General features: G+C 42.5%; 1 protein-coding gene across 1 annotated transcript in view; it reads right to left on the reverse strand.

Annotated features, from left to right (window-relative positions):
- Positions 1-298: 298 nt before the first annotated feature.
- Positions 299-26,055, reverse strand: part of BBS4 (Bardet-Biedl syndrome 4) — a 46,081-nt gene continuing 20,324 nt past the window's right edge. Inside the window, exons 3-16 of the mRNA XM_059912802.1 lie at positions 21,830-21,903; positions 19,773-19,836; positions 18,072-18,183; positions 17,020-17,092; positions 11,829-11,882; positions 9,949-10,076; positions 7,570-7,624; positions 6,504-6,572; positions 5,372-5,524; positions 5,108-5,279; positions 3,334-3,403; positions 2,571-2,712; positions 1,751-2,021; positions 299-1,204 (exon numbers count right to left, since the gene is read on the reverse strand). Coding sequence (XP_059768785.1) covers positions 1,095-1,204; positions 1,751-2,021; positions 2,571-2,712; positions 3,334-3,403; positions 5,108-5,279; positions 5,372-5,524; positions 6,504-6,572; positions 7,570-7,624; positions 9,949-10,076; positions 11,829-11,882; positions 17,020-17,092; positions 18,072-18,183; positions 19,773-19,836; positions 21,830-21,903 — 1,547 coding nt within the window. The 3' untranslated portion in view covers positions 299-1,094. The remainder of the gene's footprint in view (positions 1,205-1,750; positions 2,022-2,570; positions 2,713-3,333; positions 3,404-5,107; positions 5,280-5,371; positions 5,525-6,503; positions 6,573-7,569; positions 7,625-9,948; positions 10,077-11,828; positions 11,883-17,019; positions 17,093-18,071; positions 18,184-19,772; positions 19,837-21,829; positions 21,904-26,055) is intronic.

Below are 26,055 nucleotides of genomic sequence, written 5' to 3' on the forward strand. Positions count from 1 at the left end.
AAGAACACTTTTCCCATTGCTAGTTCATACTTCCACTTTCTTGCCTCTAATTTGAGCCATCTAAAACCATGTCTGTATCTGTAATTGTGTACTTGGTCTCATTTTTCTAATTGTCATGTAATTTTTCTGTGATGACATGAGCAACTCCCATACTAGGAATTAGAATAGGTCCTTTCTCAACAGAGTGAATGAGAGACTGCAAATCCACAAACCCCAAAGACTGGGCAGGTACAAGGTTCTTTTAAAAAGTTTTCATTGTGATCCCTCATTTTTATACCTGAATAACTTTTCCCAAAGGGATGATACATAATCTTTATTCTGAAAAGTATATATAATGTATTGATAACATCTGGTCAGTGGTATCATTGATTGTCAAACAAAAATTCCTCAGTTAAGCAGCTCTTCCTTTTTTTTAAATCCTTGGTGCTCATACCAGACCAGCCCTTCATCTCTACTTCTTTTCATACTGACATGATCTGGCTCTACACTCTGACCTCTCAAGAACAAGATACAGGGACTTGTTCTGGATGCTCTTGGGCAAGTGCAGCTGGGATACTCAATAGGCTGGGCCTCAATTTAAAGAGCTTGTTTCATCATTATTTTTTTTTCTTTTAGACTATTTTAGAGCTGGGTTATTAATCCAAGATTTGTGTTTGCTTCAGTGGCTGATACACCACACAGCCCAAGGATCAGCCAGCTAAGACAAGGCTTTGTCATGACAGGACTACCGCGCAGAGGTCTGTCTCAGACTTTCCTTCCACAAAGGAAGGGGTCAGCCAGCCAGGAGATAAAGTCCTTTCCAACGCAGATAGCATCACATGCCCTGCTGGCTCTTGGATCTACATACATAGAGCCGAAGCCTTGCTCTCAATTCTTAGGGAACCTGTCTGGGCCATCTTCTCTCTCTTTCCTAGCTGACGGGCAGCAGGGGACTGCGTAGGCCTCAGGCTCCTCGTGATCATCATAGCACGTTCTGCGTTCTAGTTCATGATGCCCAGGGAACGTGCTGGCCTCCATGCTGCCTGTGTCATGGGACCTTTCCTAATCTGGAACATCCTCGCCAAAGAAACCCCAACTCTGGGTTCATCCTACACCTATTTTTCTGTTATTTGTGCTGATGCTTCAGTTGGTTGTGCTTCCACAGTGGGCTCTGGCTCCAGAGGAAGAGATGGTGGCTTTGTGAGCTGGGATGTTCCTCCGGCACCTAGTAACAAAACAAACAGCTTGAATTCTCAGTTCCATGGTTCCAGAAGAAATCAATATTTTCACTGTCAAGTTTCAAGAAGAAACCCCATATCTTCTGAGACTAGTGGGACTGTGGCATATCTGGGCAGCTGTGAAGGAAGACCACAACTGAAGAAATAAAGTAACAGTCAAGTCTGCCTTCAATGACCTTATAAAAGAAATGTTTAATTACTTGCACCATGCTGACTTATGATAAGGCAGTGAGAATTAAAGCAAGACTACATAACGAAAGGTGCTGCAATGTATTTCTAAACCTGAGTATTGTAAAGACCCAGTGTACCGACATCCAGCTAAGCCTGCCAGTAGCTGTTACCTTTTACACAAATTGCCTTAAGGAAACAAGTGACAGTTTGGCCACCCTTGGGCTTTTTCCCCTTCTAGGCAGCACTACATTGGATGTGTCCTGAGTCTGAAAAGCACAAGCCTCATTCAAAGCTGTAATCTCTTTGCAGGCACATGTGGCTTGTACCCATAGGTCTTCATGTAGCTGTATGTAGCTTCCTACCTGAGGGGAGCTTCCTATGTGCGGCTGCTGAAGACATTGCCTGTCCTAGAGCTTGATTAGAACCCAGAGGCTGCTGGAAACTGGCGGCTTTACTGGTTGAAGACATTGCCTGTCCGAGAGCTTGATTAGAACCCAGAGGCTGCTGGAAACTGGCGGCTTTACTGGTTGAAGTGGTCCGCTGCTTTGATTTGGGATCTTTAGCTGGTTTAGTCCAGACCAGTGCCTCCCCGACCTGGAGAGCAGCTCCCAACTTCTGGGCCATCTCCACCATCTTGTGCCCAAGTGGGAAGGAAAAAAAAAAGAGTCAGGTCTGACTGGCAGAGACAAGCCTCATCCCAGGTCTTCAGCAGGCAGGTGGGGATTAGCTGAAATAGTGTCTGCTGTACTAGCATTTGAAGGAGGAAACACTTACTGCAAAGAAATCATTCTCAAACAGCAGAGACCACATTGCCCTGAGTGGATGGCAAGGGAGTTCTTTAAAGGCTCTCAAACCCAACAATTCAAGTTTGGTGCATTGTTGGACTAAATTCCTGCCTTTCCTATGTGAGGAGAATGGGAGGAAGCTACAAAGAGACACAATACAACTCATTTGAGCTGAGGTCTATCAATAATAGATACAACTCAGTAAGCCTGAATTTCCTCTTATTATTTTCTTCCAGGAAAGTTTCTCAAGCTGTTCTTAATTGAAGAATTCATACCACTAGGAACGTCAAAGCCAAAACAGGCATGAGCCTATATAATACCTTATATTTGGGTTATCTGGGCTTGATTCAAAAGTCTCGTGACAGCTTGCTTATGACTCCTAGGAGCTAAGACTTACCTCTGGGTCAAATTCCAGAGAGCTACTGTCCTTGAGTAGGCTGACTTTCTTCTCCATCTCCCGGTACTGGGCCAGGGCGCCCCTCTCCTCTCCCTGGTTGTACAGCAGCACAGCATAGTTCAGGTTTACCAAAGGGTTACACCTGTGCAAACAGACAGGGATTCTTATGGAGCTGGGGCTTTGCAACACATGGTCATTCAGAGATCCTTCTCACTGCACAAAAACAAAACTGGCTAAGTACAGACAGCTCCACTCCACAGCAAGGTGGGGTACACACGTGTTGTGTGGACCTTTGGAGAAGAATCAGGGAATTAACTGCCCAACCAGCAAAGCAGGTACTGGGACCAAGCCTGACACCTCAGCCCTCAAAAGAGACGAAAAACAGGTCCCTACCCTGCTGCCTAACAGAGGCCAGTGGAATAAATCCCAGGAGAGTCAAGTGTATCTTAAATTAAACTGAGCCCAGAGTCCCATGTGACATTCCAGCGAGCCCACAGCTATCAACAACCCAAGCCCACTGACAGCTCTCACTTCCTCTGGCCTCCTGACTACTAAGGGCTGGAAACGTTTTCTCAGAGTCAGCGTTGGGTCCTGCTGAGCCACTTTGTCCTCAGGAGCCACGTCCTTCACACGGAAGCCCGCTGTGCACAGAGGCACGGGGAGCAAGCAGCTGGGTGGGCTCGGCAACGCCGGGGCCGTGGCGCCACCTCGCAGCTCTGCGGCGTCCAGCCCTCCCAGCAGCGTTCCCGACGGGGCAGCTTACTTATCCAGGCGGACTGCTTCTGCGTAGGCTCTCCTGGCGTTCTCTGTATCTTCCAGATTGGTCAGAGCCACTGCAACAGAGAAAGTGAGTGCGGTGGCTGAAGAGCCCAGCACTGGTGGGACTGAAAAGCTCCTTCCAGGGACCTATATACGATATCCAAGAGCGGTGGCTGAAGAGCGGAGGAAACACAGGGAATGTTTCAAGACGGCGGTTCGTTCAGCCGCCAAACCTAACTAACTCCTGCTGTGCCCGCCCAGCTCCTGGCACCACCGTCTGCGCAGCCACTCAGCTTGGATTCCGGCTATCATCTTGTTTAACGGTCCCCTCTCCACAGTCAGTCAGTGGCCGGGTTCCGTGAATTCCATTTTTTACAGCTTCTTTGCTGACACTGCCCTGGTTTAGTTGTGTCAGGCCTTCCGTTTTGTTCCCCAAGGGCACTGTCCCGCTTGCCACAGCGCAGGCTGCCACGTATCTCGCTGACTGAGACGAATCTGACCGCGTCACCGGCCTACTCAGGAATGCTCACATGCTCACTCCAGCACCCATAACTGGACCTTTAAACTTTTGTTTAGCAAAAGAACACTTTCCCTTTTTAAATCAGCATTTTCTGAAAGCCTGACCTATAACACAAACAACAGCAGAGCTGCTCTGGAAGCCCTGCCCGCTCCACCTCCCCAACTGTTCATCTACTTCTATCAGACACAAGAGGAGATCTAGGAACACAGTTGGGAAAAACAGAGCCTCTGGGATCAAGTGTTCAGTCCCTGTGCTGTACTCAATGGTCCTCCATACTCTGACGCCAGACTACCTCTCCTGACTCATCTCCCACCACGTTCTACAACACTATTGCCCTCTAATGGCCCAATACCTCCTGCAGTTTCATGGCTGCATGCCTTTACTCAGGGACTTCTCAGCCATTCTGTACTACTGAATTCCAGCTTATCTTTCACAACTCAGTGCGAAGACCATCTCTGCTTTGTGAAGTTACAATTGCTGCTTATGCCCTACGGTACAGCTATTTGTTTACATCCCTGTATCCCATTATTACTGGGCTATCTTTGTATTCAGACAGCCCCCAAATAACCACCACTCAATTTGCTTTTGCAACCTTTCTCTTATAAATCAGAACCTCACAGTAATGACCAAAAACACCAAACAAACAAACAAACAAAAACCAAAAAGACACCTGAAGACTACTGTCAATGAGAACATGGAAACTGCTTTTAGGTATACATTTTGTAACTTTAGTATAAGGAGAAATATCCCCCAGAAAGAATATTTAGTCAGTACTTTTATATTGTACTAGCAACAACAATAATAGACTAATTATATAATGACAACAAAACCAGTAGTTAACATTCATTGTGTCTAATCATGTAATCCTCTCATCAACCCTATGAGATATAGCTCGTAAGTAGTAGAGGCAGGACCCCACCTAAAGCCCAAGATCTTAACACCTGATGATAACTGGAGCTTGGCTGGATTCAATATATGAACTGTCACGGGAAAACCACTGTTAAAAGATGAACTAGAGACGAACCTGATTGAACCTGCTGGTCTCTGAGTGAAATTCCCCTAAGTGAGAAGCAACAAGGTGCTTTGTCATCTTTTTCTTTCATATTTCTTCAAACTCTAGGACAGTAATCCAGATTCCTATGGGATCTGCAAGGGAATGCCTTCTATGGGACATTTAACCACTGGCCTCCTATGATTCTAATTCATTTTTCCCTGAGTACAGACTGCGAAAGGGGTTCTTCACACAAATGTATCTTACCAGCCAAGAGCATGTAGAGCTCCCCCATCTTTGGCTGGAAGTTGATGGCTGCACTGAGAAAATGGAAGGCTGATGCATACTGCTGCATAGTCAAGTGGACAAGGCCCAAATTATACAGAATCTTCCAATCGAAGGGTGCCAAGTAGTTGGCTCGTTTCAGGCAGCTGATAGCCTAGAGGAGAGAGCGGGCACTCGGTGAGAGGCTGGGGCAAGCTGGCAGAACCAGTAACTGAACACAAACCAGGAAAATGAGGAGACACTCACTGCCACGTATTTCTTCTTGCCAAAGAAACACATTCCAATGTTATTCCAGAGTGGAGGACTTTCTGGAACAGCACAGGCTACAACTCTGTATTTGGTGAGGGCAACATCAAAGTCCCCATGGGTCTGCATCATGCTGCCTGCTGCCAAGATGGCCTGAAAACATGGGATGTGGAAAGTTGGTAATTCAGTCATTCCCAAAAGGCTGTCGCGGTGAAGTAGGCTTCCTGAGTCTAGATACTCCACAGGCGCATCAGCACTGGTGGGACTGAAAAGCTTCTCCCAGGGACCCATATACTGTATCCAAGCTATTGGAACAAACGCTCATGAGGAACACTCCCGCACCCCACACGGGCTCTCTTTGGCATAATACAGAAAAGTCACTGACTTTACCCAGCTTATTTTTTTTCCTACTGGTGGCCAGGGGAGCCACTATTTCAGAGTATCAGGGCCCTGTAAGTAAAAAGCACCTTTAACCCGTTCCCTACAGCCCCTACTTGGTACACCAAGTGCTCTAGACAACTCAGGTGCACCTGTCTTTGGCCACTAAAGGTGCAGCTCCTTCTGCCACAGGGCAGAGGGTGAGTCAGCCTTAGGCTTCACTGGTCAAGCTTTTCATGTCTCTAAGGAAAAGGGTTAAGGTGGGGTGCTAAGTCAGGCTAATACGACTTCCAAGGTAGGACTGAGTCTGTACTGTTAACAAACAGCCGGTTTTGCTGCCTCTCCCTCAATGATACATATCCACATGATGATCTCCTCCTCCCCGAAGTCGTATCTGGACAAGAGTTGTAATCTCAGATTCATCAGGAATCAAGTCATTTCAGCAGATTTATTTCTGACAGTAGTTATAGAGGCTCTGCCAATTTCCTAAGTAACATATAAAACTTTACCAGCACTACAGTTTTGCTTTCTGCATAAGTTAACAGGCCCAACATAACAAATGTGCTCTTTTAGAAGATAAGAAGCAGAACACTGACACTTTACAGTATTTTCAAATGAGAGCCACGTTTATTTATAACTTTTCTAAGGAAAAAGTACTTTCTCAGATACACAGAACGCTTTCTAGGGCCAGATCACCTCTAGGAGTGGTGGGACCGTCTGTGTGAAGGCTCTGGGGTTTGACAGCCTGCAATACCTTGTAGTTGGTGGGGTCGTAAGTCAGTGCATTTCCAAGATGTTCAAATGCCTTCTGGTAAATGCCGAGCTTGGGAAAAAGCAAAAGCCAGAGAATTACATCGGGGTGGGGGTGGGGGCGGGACGATAGTTAAGGAGACTGGCCAACCACCCCCTCATCAGACACACCCTGACTTTTCCGGGTTCTTCTGAAAGAAAAAGAACTACAGATACCGGATTCTTAAAAAAGAAAATTAAGATCCCCATGTTTGTTTTCCCTCCTATTTTGTTGATTTGTCCCCTGATAAGGTCAAAGTAGCTGTTTGCCAGGAACCACCTCTGCCACACTAGTGCTGTTCCACGCCAAGGCCTCTTGGCAGGAAATGGGCTGATTCGCCGCATCTCCCCTGGGGCCAGCCTCCCAAGTCAAAGCCCAGGAAGGCCCAGGGTTAAGCTCCTTTGAAAGAAAAATGAAACAGATGAAAAGGCCACCACAGAGGCAGGGCTGGAGGCAGGATCTGCTAAGCGGGCAACCTGGGGCGTCAACAGGGTGTGTGGGGCAGGGAGAAGCCTTGAGGGATCCCTGGGTCCCGGGGCCTCAGGCAGACACAGAACAGCGATGGGGCCAAGAGAATCCCACCCACACTCAGGAATGTGGAGGGGAGAGGAGACTTTTTATTCTAGACAATGCTTTGCCTTCTCTCTTTTCTAGAGGACGTGGCTGGGAAGAAGGAACAACAGAAATGGCCTTTGCCCCAAAGCCCTAGCGGTACCACAGCTTCTCCTCCCACCACAAAATGCCAGCCCCTTTGACCCCAGTTGTTTCTTGTATGTGTTCTTGCCTTGGTTGGATAAGAATTATAATTGCACTAGGCTCAAACAGATTTATTTGCTTCTGATTTGAATGCTGAAAATTAAGTTAATTCCTTTAGCAGACAAAGAATATCAAATGCAGAGAGTAAAGTTCATGTCCTTCTTATGACCTTTCGTAAGTTGTGTTAAAGTAAAAATGCAGGAAAACCACAACACACACAAACCCAAAAGCACTTCTAACGTCAAGGCATGGATGAGTAAAGAATTCCTCTTACCTGGAGGTAGAGTAATCCTAAAGTTGTGAGAAGTTCTGTATTTTCTGGTGAGAACCTGCAACACAGAGATGCTCAGAGGGAAACAAGATGTGTAAGAGAGACACTAAGATACACACATAGTAACTCACCCTTGTGCACTACCTGAGACACCACTGCGCCTCCCACTCCCCGTAGGAACTCTCAAAGGGATTTGGGAATTCCCTTCAAAAGTAGGTCACCTCAACCCTAGCTACAGGGAGGATAGCTCAGCAAGAAAGAATGGGACTTGGAACCCAGACTCCTTTCGCAGGACCTTTTCTTAGGGCCAAAGTCCTTAGAAAGAACCTATGGAATATTTTGTGCCACTGTCTTGATTCACTGATAGAATTCAAGAATAATGCCCTATAAACCAAGTCAGTCTAGAACACACACGGTTTTAGTCCTTTCCCTCTTGTGAGATTTTTTTTTTCCTGTTCTCACTGCACTCAATGCCAGCCAGCATAATTTCCTGTGTAATTTAGGATCCCAAGGCCCCTAATGCTCTGCTCTCCACATTAAACAAAAAGCCATACTAAACAGCCAAACTAAAGAAGGAAGACACATACCCGCTCTAGGAAAGAATTAGCTGTTGGCTTTGTGGAGTAAACACGGGCTTAAGTAAAAGAGTATCTGCCTTTCCAATCCCTCGATGATATCTGTCTTTGTCACAAAGCGAAAGCAACACTGCACTCACATGATCTGACTACGGGATCAGCAGACAGCTGCACCAGTGAGAGTGACAGAAGGTGAAGAACAGTGTCTCCTGTTTCTAAGCAATGAGGTAGGGTGCCGGTTACCTATGGGGAGACCAGAACCACAGGGGCCAAAGCCCCAGCCCAGGGAGGCCTGAGCTGGCCAGACAGAGCTTATTCAGTTCAACTGAGTATTTGCCCTTCACTTTCTGCCATAAATACCCATCCTGATCACTTCCTCCCCCAAAGCAAGTAAGTAACTTCCATGATTCTGGTGGGTGTCCATCCCCCCACCAAAACATGACTACTCTCTCCAAAGCTGCGGGTCATAAACAATGGTTTCTATAATCTCAGTGAGGCTCCAAATGCTCAGTTGACCTCTTTTCTCCTTTGAGAATTTCAGTGACTTAAGTCCTTGACCAGCCACTAGAAGAATGTGTGAGCTAATGTAATTTATGTGAGCTAATAAGCTCAAAGAGCCAACTTATAGAATGCAGGGGTCAGGGATCAAAGCTTCCACCCAGCACCAAAGAGACTTTAACATACGCTACATGGCTTCCTTCCTACTTGTCCATATAAACGTAGCCTCTTGATGACAGAAGTCTCTTTTGTAACTTAACAAACCAAAGGATTTTTATGTCTTTTCAGATATAAAATGTGGTTGAAGAAAATTCCAAAAGCAGTGTTGTGACTAATATAACCAGAAAAGTTACTATCATGGTAGAAGACAAAGGTAATTAACAAATTAATAGAAATCTAAGTTTAGTTCAAAGTCTAATTATCAGGAATAATAGACTTTGTGGCCTTAAACCACAGATGAGGCATTCTATTAACTGACCAAACAAATGAGACACTAAAGCATTTTGCTACAGCTATCCCACTTAAAAGAAACACGACAAGACCCCAGACAGAAAAGACAAGATAGCATGTGTCCCTAGAAAAGAAACGCAGAACACCACACTGGGAAAGCCAGTCAGTTACGTTTTCAAGGGGGATTTGGCTAACCCTAATGATATTTTTCAAAAGCATGATATTGGTCTCAGGCTAATGAGGCCAGATCTTTATTACTCAATCAGGAGATTTCTCTCCCTAATATCCTGAAACACAACACCTTTTATAAAGTTTAAAACCACAGTGGCAGACTGCCAGCTGACTCCAAAATCTGCTCTCTCCTTCCTCCTAGGCACATCTGCCCACCTCCCTTGCAGCTAGATGTGGCCACCTCACTAATTTCGAACCACAGAATGTCAGCAGGAATGATGTGTGCAACTTCCTATTTATTCAGTACTTAGCTTCCTATACCACCTCCCCCGACCACAGCCTGGAGCACAGATGCTACAGTAAGTCAGCTGCGGCCATGCAGGTGAAGGCAACAACCTAAGGAATGATGAGGAAGGAACATGGGAGGAACCTGGATCCCAGACTGATCTTGTGGAGCAAAGCTGGCCAGCTAGGCTAGACCAGCCACACTGATGTGTGAGAAAGAAACAGGTCTGTCTTCCTTATTTAAGCAATCGGGAGCTCTAAACCTTAGCTTAACAGTTACTCTGGCTCCTTCAACTCACAATGTGTAACCAGTCACACGTGTTCTCTCTTAGACTTGGGAGTTCATGTCTGCTCCCATTTTTGTTTTAGTTTCTCACTGCTCTAAAGGAACAGACACACTTACTCCACTGCTTTCTTGTAGATTTCGATGGCCTTGTCCAAGTCTCCCTCCAGCAAGTGGATCTTGCCCAGCATTATGTAAGTCAGGTCATGCCTGTTAAGATGTAGGGCATTGTGCAACTGGTCTTGTGCCTAACAAGATTGACAGAGTAAAGAGAACCAGATCACTACCGTGAAAGGACAATGACCTTGTATGGCTAATGTAAAGACAGAGCTCCTGCTATACTCATGTAGGAATATCACATTTCAGCAAATGCCCCACTACCCAAAAAACTAAAACATACCCAAACCGTGCTTGCTCATAGGACAGCTGGCAACATGGAGTGTCTGCCTCTAGAGCCACTTGGGAGGCTTGTACAGATGATTAAACTTCTTGAGTGTTTTCTGCTTTTTGATATTCACACCCATGACTCATATTTCATGAGTCAAAAGGGGTATCATGGTCTGCCCCAAACTCGACCCCAGCTGCACCGCTGACCAACTGCACACCCTTCCCCAGGGTGGACCTCATTTTCCTCACCAATATTTTGATGAATGAATGAATCCTCATTTATTCATTCAACATGTATTCATCAAGTGCCTGTTGCTCTAGGTACTAGTACACCAGAGCTAACACAAGAGCTTATGTCCTCGTAGATGATGAAAAGGGCTTTGTTTAGTCCTTCACTGATTCAACAAGTATTTCTATAAATGCCAGGTACTGTATTTGCTTAGCCTGTAGGCTTTATAGTAAAATCTAAATATAATGCTTCTCCTCCATACAGGTCTGACCAAAAACCAATTCCACCTCTCCCTGGGCTCAGAATAATCCTGTGAATAGATATGTACTTACTTGAAATATCCTCTGAAGAGAGAAAGCTCCTAACCAAGTATGTAACACTGAAGATCTAGATCTGCCCAGAAAACCTAAGGGACCCACTAAATATGTATATTTTATTTACACAGATATAGGTATTATTTATTTTTATATATCTCACAGGAGCAAAAGTTATTCTCATACCTCAACTGCTGATGTACAGTTTTTTTTTGCGTACCCCTGAGGGATTGATTAGGTTGCATCAGTTTACAAATTGATATATATTAAACACTGTCAAATGGGTATCAACTTATTCAGATTCTCAGTCCTGCCAGCACTGGAAAAAGGAGAATAAAACTTCATAATCACTAAGTGGGAGCTTTATGAAGGAAACTCTACCCAGCCCCACTATCATTAACTTTTAGAGTTTCTATAATTTGGTCTATCCCTCAATTAAGATATACATTTTTTCCCTTATCTGAGTAACAGGGTAAGCGCAAATGTTTTATCTGATGTAAGAGCCTTAGGCACTACAGCCTAATCAAAATGAAATATAAAAATGAAACATCAAAATTTTACATGGAAAATAACCTTAAAAACTGAAACTCTCAGAAATCAAATCTATTTAAGATTAAAAATTCATTTCCAATGACCTTAAGAACTAAAATCAGTTGCCACTGGAGCATAAGATAGCTCACATGGTCATAATTACACTTTTAAGACTTACAGGTCCACTTTTTGATATCTAAGTTTTATTGAACACTTGTGTTTCCGTTCTGGAAAATTAAACTAGGGGGTGGAAAATAAGAAGAGAGGAAGAAAGCAATTAGATTGCCATTCCCTAATAATATTTCTAGAATTTGTCACTTTCTTGTTAAAAACAGGAAAAAAAAAACCAACAGATGAATAGTGACAAACGAGAATAAAAATGGGGATAAATGTATATGGCAGTTTCAATTTTTACTTCTAAAAACCTCGGCAAGCAGTAGGAATAATACGAAATGAGCAATGGCGCCGCTGTAACAAGTGTACCCTCAGTGAAATCCCCAGCCAGCCGCTCAGCCACCAGCACCATTTCTGTAAATTACCTTGTCCAACTGTTTCAGGTAAATGTAGCAAACTCCTAGGTTATGACAGATCTCCTACACAGGAAAGAAAGGAAAACAACTTACTAAGTTCCACAGTAACTATTAGAGTGAAACAACAGGCGTCTAGAGATTATTACTGCTTGGCAAAATTTAAACTTTAAAACATGCACTATGGTTAATTTTTTACTTGAATCTTAAACAGATTATAAGAGATAAAAGCAGAATAAACCAGTGATCTTCCTGGGTCTATTTAGTACCTTGGGGTGCATGCCCAGCCCATTCCTACACCTTTTTTCCTCTAAGAGCTGCTCATTGAACAAACCCTTTGTCCCCTCTTCTCAGAAGAGACTACCACAGCCCCTTCTCCAACCCTAAGGAGGTGTGAGTGTGTCAGTCAGAGTCCTTTTCCTAGGAATCTAGGAATTCACTAGGCGGGATGGACTTGGGGACTGACAGCGCCATCCGGAGGCCACTAGGATGGAATACATAGATGTAATTGGAGCCGATCTTCAGAAGACTATAGCACAGGTCAGCAAACTCTAGCCCACGGGCCAAATCCATCCTCTGCCTTTTTCTGCAAATCAAGTTGTACTGGAACACAGCCACAACCGCTTGTTATGTATCCTCTACAGTTCTTTCACACTAGAACTTCAGAGTCAAGTAGTTGCAACAAAGACTGTATAAATCCACAAAGCTTAAAATATTTACTAACCTGCCCTTTACAAAAAAAAATTTGCCAACCTCTGATCTACAGAAAGAAAATAAATCAAGCAGAAATGCAGAGAAGCTACCTTGGTTGCTGACATCTTTCCAGTTCTAGTTCACTGCAAGACCAATCTGTATTTCCTGACCTTGTGTTCTGTAAAATCTCCCCAACTCCCTTATATTAAACCTCCCTTTATTTAAGGCAGCTTTAGAGAAAGGAAAATGCAAGGGTGAGAAGACTGCTCCTGGGAAACAGTAAGGACCATCTTGTTAGTAGTGGGGAGGTGGAGAAGCACATTCAGACCCAGAAGTGTCCCTCTCGGAAGAAACGTGAACCTTACACAGCTCAGAGACAACAACCGGTTTAATGTTTTCCAAGTTCCCTAACATAACAACAACAAAATAGCAATCAGTGATTCTATGCCAGATGTTTTTCATATACATTAATTTTCCCAGCAAATCTGCAACATAAGTATAACAATTCTGATTTCAGAGGTAAGAAAATGGAAGCTCAGAAAAGTTAAGCAGTTTGCCTAACTTACGACAAAAAGTATCAGCACTGGGATGTTTTTTTCTTAGTTCTAAGTCTTAAAGAATTTCAACCATATATAAATGTAGACAGAATCACCATGTACTCATCATCCTGCTCCAACAATCATCCAATCCATACGCCCCCATCTCTCCCACTACTTTTGTAAGCAAATACCAGATAGTATCACATTTTATCCACAAATATTTCAGTATGTATTTCTAAAGGATAAGATCTCTTTTTTTTTAAGCTACCCACAATACCATTATCATACTTGAAAAAAAATTAGTAACTGCTGATACTTAATCATGTTCAAATTTCTGATGAATGTCTCACATTACAAAAAAAATTTTTTTTTCTTTAATCACAATCCAGGGACTTCCCTGGTGGTCCAGTGGGTAAGACTCGGCACTCCCAATGCAGGGGGCCAGGGTTCGATCCCTGGTCAGGGAACTAGATCCCACATGCATGCTGCAACTAAGAGTCCGCATGCTGCAACGAAGATTCCACATGCCGCAACTAAGACCCGGTGCAGCATGCGTGCATGCATACATACATAAATTTATTGAAAAAAAAAATCATAATCCAAATAATTTCCACACATTGCAAAGCACTGGGATTTGAACTCAGGCCTGTCTCTAAAACTTGTATACCAGACTTCCCTGGTGGTCCAGTGGTTAAGAATCCGCCTGCCAATGCAGGGGACAGGGGTTCGATCCCTGGTCCGGAAATATCCCACATGCCACAGGGCAGCTATGCCCGTGCGCCACAACCACTGAGCCTGTGTTCTAGAGCCCACAAGCCGCAACTACTGAGCCCATGTGCCGCAACTACTGAGCCCACATGCTGCGATTACTGAAACCTGCACGCCTAGAGCCCGAGCTCCACAACAAAAGAAGCCACTGCAATGAGAAGCCCACGCACCGCAACAAAGAGTAGCCCCCGCTCGCCACAACTAGAGAAAGCCCACACACAGCAACAAAGACCCAGCTCGGCCAAAAAAAAAATTTTTTTAAATAAAACTTGTATACCTTCCACTTCATCACCCTATAAGAATATACACAGGGAGCTGGAGAGGAGAAATGTAGCCCTACTTGTCCTTTAAATGTACTGGAAGGTAACTAACCCGTAACCTTTTTAAATCATTTCTCATAGATATTATTTGAGAAAGCAGTAGCAATATGCCTTAAACAAACTGACAACCAAGAAAATTTTTGAAATTTGAAAAGGAAACTAGAATAAATCAGAGTTAAATCCTGTCTTTCATGGGGTGAGAAGATGCAGCAGACATCCTGCAAGGGCAATTGGTACAGTGGAAAGATGACAGGCCTAAAGTGAGGAATCCTAGATTCTAGGCCTGAATTCTGGCTCTGGTTCTGCCACTACCTCACTGTGTGCCCTTCAGCAAGTCACTCCATCTCCCAAAGCCTCAGCTTCCTCATCTATCAATACGGGAAATTCTCCCTACTTAACAGCTGTTCCACAAGTCAAATGAGATCATGGCGGGAGGAATTACTATTCCCCTGCTGTGGCCAGACTGTGGAATACCCTGATGAGTCGAAGGAAGTAGGGCTACAAGGTTTGCTACAAGCCACAGGCACTCATGAAGCATGTAGGGCAGAGAGTGGCTGTTTGGGGAATGACCACCTCTACTGGCACCAATGGACTGGTTATCCCAGATGAGTCAGTAATACCAAATGAGCTCTTTCAACCAACTGGACAAACTGAAAGACATTCTTCATTCCCCCTGTCCTGTCCCTGAGCTCTCCTGTCTCACTTCCTCTCTGTCTCCATCTATGGGCTCATTTTCTCTTCAGCTCAGCCCTTCAAACTGTTTTTTCCAGGACTCCATCCTCAGCTCACTGCACAGTGAGCCCATCCAATTTCATGGTTTTAATTATCACCTTTTAAGTTGTTGACTCCAAAATGTGTATCTCTAGCCCAGAACACTTGAGTTTCAGATTTCTGTATCGGGCCATGTATTGGATACATCTCAATTTAGATATCCTACCAGAAGGTACAATTCGTCATGTCCATAATCTTCTAGAAGACAGGACTTAACTCTGATTTGTTATCATCACCCTCTCCCAAAACTTGCTCCTCTTCCTTCCTGTATTTCCTATTCTAGTTGATTGTCCCATAAACCACCAATCCACCTTTGCATCTGCAGCCCACTGCCTGGCACATAGACGTTCATTTGTTGAAAGAAGGACTAAGTGAATGAAACAGCAACTCAATTTTCCTTTATCTGTAGCTTTACTTTGGCCTTTGGCTATAAAATACTCAATGGCAAAAAGACTTAAACATCTCAGTCTTTAGACCTGCAGAAGAAAAGTGACTGACAAAAATAATAGTGCTGTGGGACTTCCCTGGTGACACAGTGGTTAAGACTCCGCACTCCCAATGCAGGGGGCTGGGGTTTGATCCCTGGTCAGGGAACTAGATATCATGTGCATGCCGCAACTAAGAGTTCACATGCCACAACTAAGGAGTCCACGTGCCGCAACTAAGGAGCTGGCGAGCTGCAACTAAGGAGCCCGCCTGCCGCAACTAAGACCCAGTGCAACCAAATGAATAAATAAATATTTTTTAAAAGTAATAATGATAGTGCCATAAGAACTGCAGGGAAAACCCATGCTAGCTCTTTCTACTAATCAATCTAATCCTTCACTCTTAGATATGTCTTTCTAAGAATCATCAGATAGTTTGAAAAAACCAATAGCATGAAAAAGAAGAACCAAAACAGAGGAAGAAAAAGATAATTGTGGAAAGCAGAATAGAACTTCAAAGGGTCAGAGACATGGAGAGGCTACTGCAAGAAAAGACAAAGTTCTTAGAAATTAAAGATATAATTACTGAAATAAAAAATATTGAACAGGTAGGCTAAATAACAGAATGTGAATATAGCTAAAAACAGAAGTGATGATCTGGAAGATAAGACTGAGGAAATGTCTCTGAATGTACAGCAAAGACAAGGAGGTAGAAAATATGAGAAGCAAGTTAGGAGACAAGTAGAACAGGTACAGAACACGTCTGATAGAGTAGAAAACAGTGTGGCAAATCCTGCTAGTTATTTACCTAACATTCATTCTCTCTGTTTACCTTACCAACAGAACCCTAATTTTGTTTAGAGTGACAATATATTTCCCAAACTTCCTGACAAAAGGGGTAGTTGGTGTGATGTAAGTGAAAGTCTGTTGGGGACTTCTAGGAAAATTATACTTTCTTGATGAAGGTTATGTCCTTTTCTCTTTGTTGCTTCCTCTTTCTCCCTACCTAGAATGATGATGTGATGTTAGAGCTGCAGCAGCCATCTTGTAACCATGAAGAAAAAGCCTCAGCATTGACATCGTTGGCCCACCAAATCAATGTTGGCAACTGCTTACCTGGATTTCTTGTTTCATAAGAAAAAAATAAACTCCTGATTTATAAAGCCAATGTTTAATAAAATGTTTTGTTGCAGTTACACACAATCCCTAACTGATACAAAGAGACAATAGAGAGGAAAAAATAATCAAAGAACTACTCAAAAAAAAAAACCTTGCTGACCCAAAGAAAGGCAAGGGTCTTCAAAGTGAAAGAGCCAACTGAATGTCCACAGAGAAGGGGGATAAAAGAGAAAAGAAACACATCTAGACAACTATTACTGACATTTCAGAACTCCAATGATAGAGAATCCTCAAAGCTTCTAGAGAGGAAAGTGGGGTTATCAACAAGAATCAGACTGGTAACAGACTGCTCATCAACAACACTGACAGCCAGAAAACCAGGCAGCAGTGTCTGCTGAGTTATGAGGAAACATGATTTTTGATCTTATACCCAGCCAAATCATCGATCAAGTGTGAGGATAAAATAAAGACAGTTTCAGCATGTAAGAATTCAGTAATAATAACAAAAGATAGCCATATGATAAATGGAACCATTAGCATGTCACTAATAACAAAGTTCCCTACTTACCCAATCTTTCTGGTTAAGTTTAGCTGCTTCATTATATACTTCAGTGGCAGCTTTATGTTTTCCCAAAAGAAATCTGGGGAAGAAACCATTTTCTGTGATTATTAATGCAAAGCTTTTACAAGACTACAACCCCACTAGTCCCACATGTGACTCATGTTCCAGCCAGCAGAGAATTCGGGAAGCCTCTTCCCTGTAAGCTGGCTGTGCTGGTTTAGCCAGTGAGGCTGCTGTACACCAACAGCAGAAGCTCTCTTGGTAGGGACAGAATTGGTTCCAAGGCCTTGGGCCCATTCTACACCAATTTTAGTGAAAGTCTTCTGTAATTTATTTTCTACAATGTACTACAAATGTAGACCAAAAAAGAAACAAGCCAAACTAATTACCATGTTAAACAAAAACTGCCACAATTTTTCATCATGATCTATTAGGGACAGGCCCTTCTCTCCCAAACTAAGTCTCTTTCCTTGATACTGGATCATCATTCTGGAGACACAGGGGAAAATCAGCCTCTATGCAAAGACAGTGCAGGTTATGAATGACAACGTAGGTAAGAAAGTGAGAGTGGGAATTCCACAGAACACTTTACTACTCTGGAGTAGTAAAGCTATTAGTACTTAACAGCTTATAAAGATAATGGAGGTTGCCTGCATCCAGGAACCTTCAGGGCATTCACTCAACAAACACTTACTAAAAACCTACTGTGTATCCAGTATTATGCTAAGTGTTGGAACAGTAGGTGAGAAAAATTCCATGGGCTGCCAATACGATTAGGGTACTTGAGGCACAAAATGTTCCTATTTATATGAGAAACATTATCAGTGTTCCCCCTTCAAACTAGAATATACAGTGTTTGAAATACTCAGTTCCTTTATACTAGTTATCTAATTTTCTCAAATTTCAAAATTAATCCACACTCTTCAAAGTGAATCTATTATACCCATTAAGCAACCCTCCCTCTATGTATCCGGCTGCCAGAAGCAGCTCCAGCCTGAGAATGCACTTTACGTTGTTCTCTGCCAGTGCCCTAGGGCCTCCAGGCTGCCAATACTCACAAAGATCTGGCCACCTGCTTGAGGTTATCAGCAGACTGAGGGCTGAGAACAGCACACGTCTGAAAGAGTTCTAGGGATTCTTGGATATTTCCTTCCAGGCGAAATATCAATGCTGCCAAGAAAGAGAAAACACAGAAAATAAAATCATGTTCTAGGAAGAATGGAGCCTGACATCTGAAAAATTGGAGAAGAGGGAGGTAGGAAATCATATCAAAGAAATTCTTTGGATAATTGTGTCTCTAATACAATCAGATATGACTTCAGATGGATTGAAACAAGCAGCAAAGTTGTTGATGAGCTAAAACCTTTTTTTTAAGGTATCTGGAATCTACCTATTCCTCCACTCCCAGCTTCCACCACGCAGATAATCGGGTACCTTGTAAATTATCCCACAAACTCTTCACTATAAGAACATTCTTACAGCTCCTCATCAGATGCTCTATTTATCATGATAATTCCGACATCCACCTGATAGTTTTCAGAGAGTACACTCAAATGGGGCAAGTGCAATCAATTAACTCAAGTCCAACAAGGAGATGCTGGCAAAGAATGCAGTAATATTTCAGACTTGGTTTTCAGTATAGCAACCAATCAGAATCAATCATTTTTCAGAAGAATTTACATGCTTAACTACTATCAGGCACTATAAGTCTGGAACTTGTGATACTGGGAATAAAAGAGCATTATTTGGGCTTCCCTGGTGGCGCAGTAGTTAAGAATCTACCTGCCAATGCAGGGGACACGGGTTCGAGCCTTGGCCCGGGAAGATCCCACATACCGCCGCGGAGCAACTATGCCCATGCGCCACAACTACTGAGCCTGCGCTCAAGAGCCTGCAAGCCACAACTACTGAGCCCACGCGCCACAACTACTGAAGCCTGCGCACCTAGAGCCCATGCTCTGCAACAAGAGAAGCCACCGCAATGGGAAGCCCGCGCACCACAACGAAGAGTAGCCCCTGCCCGCCACAACTAGAGAAAGCCCGCACACAGCAACAACGACCCAATATAGCCAAAAATAAAAACAAATAAATAATTTATTTTAAAAAAAAGCATTATTTGCCATGATATCCTAGATATGTCAATATCTTACCAATTATGTCAGAAAATTATATATTAATCTGAAGACTACAAATGCAATGAGTGGTAAACAAAACCATTCATTTACATCAAAGAGTCAAAAAGATAGTTCCTGGGAAAACTAAGGATGCTACTTTGGGCACTACAGAGTAAAATTCCAGTCAGTGATTCCTATACTTGATTTCTGATGAATTTCATTTATTCCCTGTTTTATCCTGTATACCTCTAGGCTTCTTCCCTTCATCCTGACTCACCTTACAAAAAATCCTCAAGCTCTTCCTCATCTCTTTTAGCTTGACTACAAGGAACCCTTCCAAAAGCTTCTTCTGGACCTGAAACTGCTGCATGAGGCAGGGACCCTAACAACTGTTCTGAAAAACACTAGCCGGAAACTAGAATAGGGGTGAAGGATAGTAGCAAGTTTTTTAAAGAGAACTAGTCATTTCTGAGGTCAAATCCAGCACAATAATCATGTTCTGATTTCAAAAAACAGTAATACTAAATAAGAGATTTGTGGAACATTTACTTGAATTTAAGTATTTCGTAAGTTGTTTGCTCTTTTTCCAGAACGTAGGCAGAGTGTGCACTTCTCTGGCAAGAAGAGAAGAAATATATGTCTTACCTTGGACATAGATAGCATATTCACATAACCCCTGAGTCTCCTGAAGCTGTTCTTTGATAACATCCTGAAAAAGAAAGAAACAATACTTATGAGTAGTGGTTAAGTGTCTTCAAGTGTTTTTAAGAAAAGGTAAACATGGACAAGGAGTACATGTAAGAAATCTACGATATTAATGATGACTAATAAAGTAGTTCATTCGGATTTTTTAAAAAATTTCAACTCTTGTTATGATTGCTTATTCTAGAACAGGGGTCAGCAAAGTACAGCCCACAGGCCAAATCCGACCCACATAGCCTATTTTTGTACAGGTCTCAAGCTAAGAGTGGTTTTTTTATTTTTAAAGGGTTATTAAAAAATAAGAGAAGATGAAGTATATGAGACAGAGACTATCTGTGGCCTGCAAAGCCTAAAATATTTACCATCTGGCCCCTTACAGAAAAAGTTCACCAACTCCTATCTACACTCTAACTAGGCAGGCTAAGAAAACTATGAAAACATTTCCATGCACCATTATAGTTGCTAGGAGCTCTCTGATGAGCCAAGTACAGGCTCTACCTTTGTCCTATGATGGGCTAAGACCAGGGAGCTATACAGCTCAGAGGGCAATCACCTGATTCTAACCTGGAGAATCAGGGAAGGCTTTCCAGGGAAAAGAGTTTCAAATCCTGTGTTAGCAAGGGATGGAGGAAAAGCTGAGGCGGCCCAGAGAGTCAGAGAGAGAAGGGCTTCAAATGCCATGCTAAAAAAGGTCGAGAGCAATGGGAAAATCGTGATAAATTTTAAGTGGGAAGTAACCAGATTCTATTTGCTCCATTTTTGGAACATCGTGGAAATAGATGGAAAGGAGGCAAGATTAGAGGCAATGTTGGCATAAGAACTCTTGTGGTTAATTTAAATGACAGGGATTAACTAAGGCACTAAGGCGTGGGATGGGGGGGGGGGGGAAGTGGACAATGTCTTGAGATAGTAAGAGAAGGATCTCCAGAACTTGATGATTATCTATATTATATTAGGGAAAGTGGGTCAGAGGATTCTGACAGACAGCTGGGTGAATGATGGTACCTATCCCTGAGACAGGGAACAGGAGAAGGAATAGGTTTGGAAAGAAGAAGATAAATTCAGCTACAGAAAAGATGAATTTGAAATGCCTGGGAAGCATTCAGTACGCATCTCTAAGATTAGGAAGAAGTGTGTGGAATGAGTAGAGAAAGGAGTCAAGGAAAGAACCTAGAAATAGCCCCAACTCTTAAGAAAAAAGCAAAAGAAGAAAAGCCAAAAAAAAGGAAACAGAGAAAGTGGTCAATAAAGGAAAAGGGAAATAAGAAAAGGATAAAATCACAGATGAAAAAAAAATCTTTCAAGATCCATACTGGAACATTGCTAGTTCTCTACACTGTCATAGGTACAAATGTCACAGGTATAAAAATTACAACCTTAAAAGCATTACAAGCTCTGAATGCCAAAAAACGAGAATACCAGGGATATATTTTGCATGATGATACTATTCTCTGCCAGCAAGTATGTAACGTATATAGTAAGTTACCAAAGACACAGTTTAGAGAAAATACAAACGGTTTTAAAATATATAAAGGACCAAGCTCACCATAAAAAGAGAATTATAAAACTCAATGAAATACCATTTTCCACCTATCCAGAGATCAAACAGTTAAATACTATGCCATATTGAACATCTGCTCTCCACCCTGAGACCAACAAGTCCCAGAGAGTGGCTGCTCCTTCAGCCTGGTCTTGAAATGAGAAGACACATGGAGCACACTTGAACCTGACCCACAGGCTGTGGTCAAACCCAGCCAACCTACAGCCAATCTGAAGGCCCATGAGTAATAAGTATCTGTTGTTAGAGGCCACTGACATTTTGAATTTGCTTCTTAAGCAGCATTATCATAGCAAAAGCTAACCAATACACAAAATGCAGAGAAATAAGATTTCATACATTTTTAGTGAGAGCTAAACTGTCACCCAAACTCTGAGTGACAGACACAGTTAGTTGCCTAACCAAAGCCTGCCTCTCATGTTCTCTATCACTGGCCTCTCACCTTGCATGCTTCATAATCCTTCCGGATATAGTGGAGATGTATCAACCAGTTCTGCTTCTCCAAAATAGGAAACTCTGGAGCAGGGTAGCATATTTTGACAAAACAAACAACACAGTCATTGTTAGGTTTTCTCCTTGAGCACTGTCCTCAACTAACCACAAGCATACTGTAATATCACGTTAAATTCTTCATGCTGCTGACCATAAGAATACAGTGCATCAAAAATGTGTGGATTATTAAATTAAGAGATACTTGTCCTACTATTACACATTGAATATATACTTCTGTTCAGTTTTGGTCGTTTATGATGTCAGTTTCTCAACTGATAACTTGCCTGAAGAGAAAAACAGAATCATTCTTTCCCTCTTGTCCTCCCTCTCTCCCCCTGGTTTTAGAACGTGAATAAGATGACTTTCCAAAGGATATTTCAGGAGTGTTACTAACAAAATATACATACTATAGTTAATATCACATCTGATAGATCAGAGGACCAAAAATAGCTAAACACAGTCTTAGCAATAGCTCAAATGTGAAACATTATACTGTTGCCCAGGAATGAGAAGTCAACAAGGAGAAAAATATTTGAGCCACTGAAAATGATTCATGATACAGAAACCCTGAGTTACTATCCCTTTGAATTCAATTAAAATACAGGTAAGAATTCATTAAGAAATTATTTTTCTATGGTAAAAAGGAGGACAAGTATTCACACCAACCTCAGAACAGTGGTGACCTCAAGGAAGGAAGAGGGAAGAGTAGAATTAGGAAGCAATAAAAAGGAGATTTCAACTGTTAAATGTTTTATTTATCAAAAAAATTAAAAGCTCTAAAGTATACATGGCTAAGTGTATTTATTTATTAAATCTGGCCTGTAAGTACACAGGTGTTTATTTTTTTATGTATTTTAATACATGCTTGAGGTAATCCCTGTTTTGTTTTGTTTTAATGATCATTTTCTTTTTGTTGTTTCTGTTGGCCACACCCCGCAGCACGTTGGATCTTAGTCCCCGACCAGGGATGGAACCCCGCACCCCCTGCAGTGGCAGCACGGAGTCTTAACCATTGGACCACCAGGGTACTCCCTGATTTTTAAAAATGTAAAAGAAAGGGTATAGCAGGGGAAGAAAGGGAAATGATTTGTAATCATTTGTAATCACTCTGTTCCAGAACCTTAGGCGATATATCAGCGGAAAACCCAAGACTTATATGTCCATAGTATGACGGGAAGGAAAAAAAGCTTACTGTGACCCAGAATTAACATTGCAGGAACACAAAAATTAAGAATGCTGCTTACTCTTTCCCAAGAATAGGGAACAGCAACAGAATCTGTGAAGTGAAATTATGACAGAAAGTATGGATATGATTTTATATACCAGAAGAAAGAAAAAAAAGATAAAATGTTAAGCAACTAACTCTTCATCTTCTGATTACCCACATTCTCTGACTGAGACCACCCTTCTTCTAGTCAGCAAGGGCCTATGTGAGATTCTTCGATGACTTCTGTCTCCTTCCTTCTCTTCCCCCAAGCCCCAACGATCATCAGATATTAGCCATTCATGTTCTGCCTAACTAACCACTTCCAGAATTAAATTTCCTACTGAAGACCACACAAATCACCAAGCTTAAAGATGGATGTGAGGGACTTCCCCTGGTGGTCCAATGGGTAAGACTCCACACTCCCAATGCAGGGGACCCAGGTTCGATCCCTGGTCAGGGAACTAGATCCTGCATGCATGCCTCAACTAAGAGTCCACATGCTGCAACTAAGAAGTCCACATGCCGCAACTAAAGATCCCACATACCACAACTAAAAGATCCTGCATGCTGCAAAGAAGATTCCACGTGTCGCAACTAAAACCCAGCACAGCCAAAATTAAATAACTAAATAAATATTTTAAAAAAAAAAAACACAATAAGACGGATGTGAGTGGGTGTGCATGTAATCTTGGATCAAGTCTCAATTGTATGGCCTACCTCAATGTTACCTACCTCTAAAGCAGCAGTCCCCAACCTTTTTGGCACCAGGGACCAGTTTCATGGAAGACAATTTTTCCAGGGACCAGGGGGATGGGGTGCAGGGGCGGTTTCAGGATGATTCAAGCACATTACGTTTATTGTGCACTTTATTTCTATTATTACTACATTGTAATACATAATGAAATAATCATACAACTCGGCATAATGCAGAAATCAGTGAGAGCCCTGAGCTTGTTTTCACTTGCCACTCACTGATAGGGTTTTAATATGAGTGTGCAAGCAATTGATTTATTATGGTCTCTGTGCAGTCAAACCCTCTGCTAATGATAATCTGTATTTGCAGCCGCCCCCCAGCACTGGCATCACCGCCTCAGCTCCACCTCAGATCATCATCAGGCATTAGATTCTCCTAAGGAGGGCTCAACCTAGATCCCTTGCATGTGCGGTTCACAGTGCGGTTCCCGCTTCTATGAGAATCTAATGCTGCCGCTGATCTGACAGGAGGCGGAGCTCAGGTGGTAACGCGAGCGATGGGGAGCGGCTGTAAATACAGGGGAAGCTTCGCTCGCTCGCCCACGGCTCACCTCCTGCTGCGAGGCCCAGTTCCTAATGGGCCACGGACCGCTACCGGTCCATGGCCCAAGGGTTGGGGACCCCTGCTGTAAAGGGAAGGAGACAACTGAATCCTTTGAGTTTACAATATCACTAAGTATCATTGCTTCCACAACCTAAAAGAAAATTTATAAAATGCAAATTTGAGTCTTGCCTATTATTACAATCTTACAATAAAAGGTGAGGCATTTTTTGTGTTCCATGGGTGAAGAATGGAGGAAAAGAATGTTCAATTTGTAAGGTATCTCAAGGGCCCAGAGACTCATGAAATGGAGTACTAGGAATGAGAAGAAGGGAAAGCACCACCAAATTCAAGTGCCTAACAATCATTTCACACTCCTGACGATACAGTTTGTCTAAAAGCTGAAAGAACTTTAGGCTCATTAAAGACTTTATAAATCATTTCAGTGCCCCATAACTGTCCTATTAACTGTGTAGTCTTGGGAAATTTACAGTTTCCTCATCTATAAAACAGAGACTCATTCATTCATTCAATAAATATTCATTGAGTACCAACCACATGCCAGGCACTGGGGATGCAAGAGCAAACAAAACTGGTTATAAGCTTTCAGGGAGCTTATAATCGGGGCAGGGGTGGGGGGTGCGGGTTTGGAGAGTGCTGGCAGAAGGGATAGATGATAATAAAATCTCCATTATTAGTTATATTCTTCTCACATTTAAATAGGAGAGTCAGGGGATAAAACACCCCACAGAGATGTGCAGATTGAATGACAACACATATAAAGAGGTTCAAGTACTGTCTGGTACACGCTAACCCCTAAAGAAGTGTTAACTGTTGTTGCTGTTATTTTTATCATCATTAGTCATTTTCAAAAATGAGGAAATTCTGGATTCCACAGAAATCCCTATGAATTCTGAATTTACAGTTAGAATTTTACCTGTAAATGTGTAAGTTGAATTTCTTGTATTCCAAATCATTGCTCACTCCAATTCCCCCTACAAACAGGGATACTGGTTCTTATATGCTTTCACAAGTATTATGAGAATTACCTATTTGAAAGGTCCTCTAAAAAAGATAGGCATGTAAGTGCAAAGTAGAGCCTCCTCTTGTTTACAGCAGAGCAAGGGGGTCATCTCCCATGTTACACTTTAGTAGGAGTCTGTATTACCATGGAAGTCAGGTGGCCAGCTGATGAGATAAAGACAAGGTAAAGCCTTTCAGTCATCACCAAGGCAGTGGGGGCAGAAGACTGGCAACCTGGCAACAATATTCCCTTGCCCTTCTCTTCTCCTGCCCCCATTCCACTCTTTTGTGACAAATTTTTCTTTCCTCCTCTAAGGATGCACAAGACATATCTTAATTCCATAACTGAACAAACATGGCATCACAAGAATTCTTCTTCCCTGTAATTTGCCCTAGGTGCGAAATTCTCATAGAAATAACCAAAACTCAAAACTTTACATAAAGCTGATTAACGGTAGTGAACAGCATCCTGGATATATGAATGCTGAGCAGAAAATTACTGTGCTTTGAACTTTTAGTTGAAAAATTTTCTAAAATGACTAAGGCTTTTGTAAGTACATTGTAAAGGAACTCTTCTTTGGTAAAGGATCTCTTCCAGGACCAGAAGACAGGCAGCACATCAAATTTTTATATGTAGAAGTCCAATCTTGAT

This window comes from Balaenoptera ricei, chromosome 2 (genome assembly GCF_028023285.1).
Source record: "Balaenoptera ricei isolate mBalRic1 chromosome 2, mBalRic1.hap2, whole genome shotgun sequence".
Taxonomy (NCBI): domain Eukaryota; kingdom Metazoa; phylum Chordata; class Mammalia; order Artiodactyla; family Balaenopteridae; genus Balaenoptera; species Balaenoptera ricei.